Genomic DNA, 6,065 nt, shown 5'->3' on the forward strand with positions numbered 1-6,065 from the left:
GCCTGTAGTCCCAGCTACACAGGAGGCTGAGGCAAGAGAATCTCCTAAGCCCAAAAGCTGGAGGTTACTGTGAGCTGTGATGCTACAGCACTCTACTGAGGGTGACAAAGTGAGACTCTGTCTCTAAAAAAAAATGATTTCTCATGATTAATCTGACTCTTTCAGCTCTTACTTAGATTTCATTGGTTTATGACTCCAACTAAACCAATTGAAGAAACTATATTTCTATATTGTAGATATGTATTTTTGATGCTATAATATGCCTAGCCAATCTAGGAAGAAAGCAGAATGTCTAATTAGCCAAGTAGATAGTGAAGTATGAAGGGGATCTTTGGGGGCAAAAAATGATGCTATTCATAAATTACTCTTGTTTAATTTGGGGGTTGTTTCCTAAATAGAGAATAAAAGCTAGAGAAATTCTTACTGCTGTCACTCCAGATTATTACTGGATTATTGCATCTTAAATATTCACATCAGGGTATCATTTGCTTTAAACTAACAGGAGACTTAAAATACGTGGCTGGGTTTCAGCATTAAATTCTTTCATAGTCCATTAAGTAAGCACCTTTCATAGAGTGCTAAGCTACTAACTGCCTGCATGGAAGGAGCCTCTGCAGTGTAAGCACTTCATTTAAGGCTCTAACCACCTACACAGTTATCTCATTACAAGAATCAAAAATAAAACAATGAGGCTTTGAGAGGGTGGTTACAGTTATGTTCAAGTGTCTCAGATACCTAGAATATACTCAAATGCAGAATTTTAATGGTAATTCTATTTTAAAGCGTGTATGTATTTATATACTGTATTATAATGTTTATTTCTATTTCTAGGGACTTATCCTTTTGTAACCTCTTCAAACTGTACTGTTGGAGGTGTTTGTACTGGTTTGGGTATGCCCCCTCAAAATGTCGGGGAAGTGTATGGAGTCGTGAAAGCTTATACAACTAGAGTTGGTATTGGTGCCTTTCCTACAGAACAAGACAATGTAAGCATATTTCTCAGTAAATCTTATTCAAAAAGTATTAAAATAAATATTCAAGGCTAGGCAGAGTGGCTCATGCCTGTAATTCCAGCACTTTGGGGGGCCAAAATGGAAGAATTCCTTTTGGAGGAATTGGGCAAGACCCCATCTCTACATTAAAACAAAAAAAAATTTAAAAAAACAGCCAGGTGTGATGGTATAGGTGGGTAGTCCTAGCTACTCAGGAGGCAGAGGCAGGGGGATTGCTTGAGCCCGGGAATTCAAGGTTATAGCAAGCTGTGATCCTGCCACTGCACTTCAGCCTGGGCAACAGAAGAAGGCCCTTTCTCTAGAAATAGATACATAAATATTCATGGTTTTTTTCTTTCTTAGTTAATTCTTATCTCCCGTGTCTTTCACTCCATTGCAAGACTGATCACAGCAATATTTTAAAAAATACTTATAATGATGTCAGAATTTGGTAGCTTTAATCAAAAAGGTGCAAATTACAGATTAGGTAAATTATAGGTAGGAAAAACAGGTTGTAGGGAGTGACTGTGGCCTACATCTTTGAGCATTGTTTTCAATCTTAATTTTCTTCCGAGGGACACTGTGATATTAGCAACCGCTTATTAGATGTATTTGTCTTATTGTTTTCAGGAAAAACAACAAACTATAGCTCTGGAAAGAATTGGATAGATTCATCTATTTTAATAAATACTTCTTAACAATTTATTTTTAATAGGCAGCATTTATTGATTTTATTTTTATCTATCAACCTAAATTTTAGGAAGTTACTCACATAACATCAAAAAATATTGGTGAAAGTGGTAAAAGATAAGGCCAAAAATAGATCGGTTAATGAACCCACAAAGGGCATTTTTAAATTGTTCTTTTGCTTTAACTTAGGGCAATTTTTTTATTAACCATTTTTTTTATAGTTGGGCACATTGTTTCTTTGTTTTTAACTTTCTTTTTCACTGATCCATTTGTTTTTAAATTTTTTTCCCAAAATTACACAGCAGTCTTATAGCCACGAAAGAGCTACAAGACCTTACACCACCTATTTGATCAAAAAAGACAAAATAAACAATTCCCCACACAAACCTTGCCTAGAGACCCACTAACAACCTACTGCCCACATCCTGCTTTCACACAAGACCAAACTGATAACCAATATTAATCCCTAGCTCATTATACTATTAAAATCTCTGCCCTATAAAAAAACCTACCCACTATTTTTTAGTCACACAAATATATGTGCCAATGTAATTTTTCACTACACTTAAGTGCCCAATATTCCACCCCCAAACATTTAATATTCACTCATTTCTTATATTATTCATTTCATCTCTAAAAAACACCCGACCCAATTAGTCAGAGAAACGGATTTAAGACGATCTAGTTCTCCCACCTCCTGGTTAATGTCCTCCACAATAAATTTTCTTTCTTCTTTAACAATCTTCATTGTTTCAACAGTTAACTTTCTGTATGGTAAACAACTAAGCCTAGAAACCCCCCCTTTGCGGGTTCTTTAGCAGATCTATTCCAATAATACCTCCCTCAGATAAAATCCCTCATCTCTATAGAATTCTATCTTCAGTTTGGTTATTTTCTGGGAGATGTTTATCTCAAGTGGCCTTGATAGGATACCTAGTATAATTCCACTAGACTTGTAGCATTGGTATTTCCATTTTCTTGTTCTCTAGGAAATTGGAGAATTATTACAAATAAGGGGTCGAGAGTTTGGTGTAACTACTGGAAGGAAAAGAAGATGTGGCTGGTTGGACCTCGTTTTGCTCAATTACGCCCACATGATCAACGGATTTACTGCGTGAGTATTCTTCAGAAATATTCATTTCAGGAAATTAGAAACAATTCATGACCACAGGTTTAATTTTGTGGAGTGGAAACTTGAGGTGGTAGCTTCATAGAAAACTTTTACTCTTTAGCGACCAAACTGAAATTGTGGATTCAGGTACAAGTAGACCAAGATCAGAGAAAGAATAAGCAAAGAGAGGGCTGCTACGAAAACTAAGGTTGGTAGAGAGGAATTATGATGGCAAAGTAGGTGGATGGATGGGCAGGTGGATAGAGTAAGCACAGTGTGTATATGATCGGGGGCAGTCATAATAGCACAGTGATTCAGTGCATGGGCTTAAAGTGTAAGTTCCTGGATTCAAATCTCAGATCCGTGCATGGTGCTCATGTGGCTGGGTGAGATAATCATTCTGTGCCTCAGTTTCATCATCTTTAATATCTGGATCAGTGGTTCTCAACCTTCCTAATGCCAGGATGTATTTTCATTGTTACAAAGGGGTCGCGACCCACAGGTTGAGAACCGCTGATCTAGACAGTGGTGTTACCTACTTCCTAGGGGTGTTTTGAAAATTAACTGAGAAATGTAGTGAGAGCCAGCACTCCCTGGCTCACTGAACATGCTCAGTAGAAGTTATCTGTTATTCGCACATATACACAAATATGTAAATAAATGTATTTATATCCATATTCATCGGGCTGAATGTCTTCCAAATAGCAGAATAAAGGATAAAAAATAATAATTTGTGGGCAAGAATCCCAAACCTAGTGTTTTATCTAATTTCCACAGATTTTTCCCTTAGAACCCTGTTTTCCAGTCAGTTTATCAAGAGAATTTTGCTGTGTCATCAAGAGGTCCTTGATGTGGTTTTCTCACCCTTCTTTGACAATATCTGACCACAAGGGTGGAGGTGATGGTAACAGTGATGCACCGAGGGATGGTGGCATGTGTGTAAACGTACTTAGATGTTGGGGTCATCCATGTAGAGTAGTGAGTTCTGCTGTGTCCCCGGCACAGAGCGCACCCTTAACTGCAGGCAGCCCCCCCCACAAATACATGCTGTTGATCAGTCACCAGAAAGCTGAGCAGGAGTGTGTGGATGCACCAGTGAAAATCTGTTAACAGTTACTGGGAAAGTGACTCAGCAGTGGGTCAGTTGAGCCCCTTTGTACTGTCAAGCACATACAGTGGTACGTGGACCTCCATAGTGAGTGTTGTATGTGTGGCATGCTTTACGATTGAATCCTAACCAGTTTTCAGAATTGCTTTGGAACTTGTAGCTTTGCATGACTTTTTCTTTACTCCCTCATCAATCAAATTAGCTGTTAAGGCCTTTGAGAGTTTCCTGTCTTAACGATGCCTTTCCTTCCAAAATTAGGTTGGCACTTACCAAGCTGGACATTTTGGACATGTTTACAGAAATTAAAGTTGGAGTTGCTTACAAGTTAGATGGTGAAATCATACCTCATTTCCCAGGTACTTATTTAGGCATTACCAAAGGGTGTCAGAAAGCAAATGTATTTCTGTATAATTTATGATTCACACATAGCCACAGCCTTGATCTGCACTTTGTGAATAGTGCAGGTGTGTTGCTGACGATTGGCATTTGGTCCATTGCTGCTATGCATTTAGGTGCTAGGTCACAACAGGCATGTCCTCAAACTCAAAACAGGAAAGAATAAACATGGCACCTCTGAGTACAGCTCCCTGTCCCTGTTTTAAAGTAACTTCCATGGATGTTTCTCCCTTCTCAATGAACAGTGGGGTAAGAGAGAAGTGCCCTGCTCGTCATGGTAAGCTGGCTGGCTCTCAATACAGGAACCCTCCCTGTCCTTCAAACCCCAGGAATGACTTTCTCTAGCCTCTATTCTGTGCCTAAAGTGGGTGGGTATAGGGAGACTTCCTACTTGAGGCATTGTGTTTTATCAGGGATATCTTTAGTCGTATGATTTCTTCAGTTACTCAGGAAGTTGCATAAATGTTTCCAGCTTCCAGAAATAGGCTGTTCATTTTTTAGTTTAGTCATCTAATAAGGACTGGGAATATGCTAAATGAAGGAATATTGATTAGTTTTGCTGTAACCTGGTAACCCCAGAAGGTTTTGTGACTTCCTGATGACAACCATTTCTTGAGGTTGGGAACTGAGGATCAGCTGTTAGCTCTCAGAAACTAAATGTGTATTATTTTCCTTTTTCACCTACAGAAAAAAAGTATGTGTTGATGTCATAGGATAATACTCAGAAAACTGGTTATTGCAATATATATAATATCCTTGTTCTTAATTCTATTTACAAAGCTATTTCAGACAAAAGTTCCAAAGAGAATAGTATAACCGAATATAATGACATGTGGCAAGGTCTACCATAAAGAACATTATAGGAAATTCTTTTAATTAAAATACTAAAAACTAACAAAAGAGATACCACTTGTCAATTTTAAGGATTTATTTTTAAATCTGAGTTAGCTATTTTTGGTCGGATTCCCCTGAAACTCTCTGAGATGGAAATTTACCCCCAAGAAGTTTATTAGAGAACGCTTTCCGCAGTATCAGTTAGGAAAGGAGCGGAGGGCTAGGATCTTGCCTAGTGTGCACAGTGCAAGGGCACACGTCAAAATAACTAAGAGTACATTGTAAACGTCATACCACAAAGAAGGAGTGAGTGAGGTGATGGTTATGTTAATGTTGATGTTATGTTGATTTAGGCATTCCACATTGTAAATCAAATCATCACAGTGTACCCCATAAATGTATAAAGTTAATGATTTAACAAAAAATTAAATTTAAAAAAGAAAGAAAGGAGCAGAGGGTCTAGTTGAAATATCATGCAATCCATTCCATGGGGAACCACAGAGCTAGGAGCGGTCCCAAATTGAGGCAAGTACCTATAACCCTAACTTTATACCTGCCAGCTACTAGTCAGTAAATGAGAGCTGTCCTCTGGGTGAAGTAGCTCCCTTTGGCCAAGGGCAGTCCCTGGGTGGGGTGGGGAGATCCACTGAGCTATGAGTCGTTCACAGGCATTACTCCCTCCTAGCAGGAAGGGAGTGTCTCTCTCTGAAAGGAGATATTTTGGGTACCACATGACATAGGCCATTTTTCTGCTGATTGGATTTCTTTACACTATAAAATAAGTTGTCTTCCATCTTGAAATAGCTCCTGCAGGATTCTAGTTGGTGACTTTCCTAGGGAAATTTATAAGAGGAAGGTTAGTGGTGTAAATTAACCCCAACTGTGGCTATCAGAGTGGGAAAATTGAAGCAAGAGTCCTGTTAAACTTTAAGCC

At 38.5% G+C, this 6,065-nt stretch overlaps 1 protein-coding gene across 1 annotated transcript in view; it reads left to right on the top strand.

The window, feature by feature from the left end:
- Positions 1–6,065, top strand: part of ADSS (adenylosuccinate synthase) — a 41,099-nt gene that overhangs the window by 26,817 nt on the left and 8,217 nt on the right. Inside the window, exons 11-13 of the mRNA XM_023518542.1 lie at positions 832–986; positions 2,672–2,796; positions 4,160–4,257. Of these exons, the coding sequence (XP_023374310.1) occupies positions 832–986; positions 2,672–2,796; positions 4,160–4,257 (378 nt within the window). The remainder of the gene's footprint in view (positions 1–831; positions 987–2,671; positions 2,797–4,159; positions 4,258–6,065) is intronic.

This window comes from Otolemur garnettii, unplaced genomic scaffold (genome assembly GCF_000181295.1).
Source record: "Otolemur garnettii isolate 467f Iridium unplaced genomic scaffold, OtoGar3 scaffold00141, whole genome shotgun sequence".
NCBI lineage: Eukaryota > Metazoa > Chordata > Mammalia > Primates > Galagidae > Otolemur > Otolemur garnettii.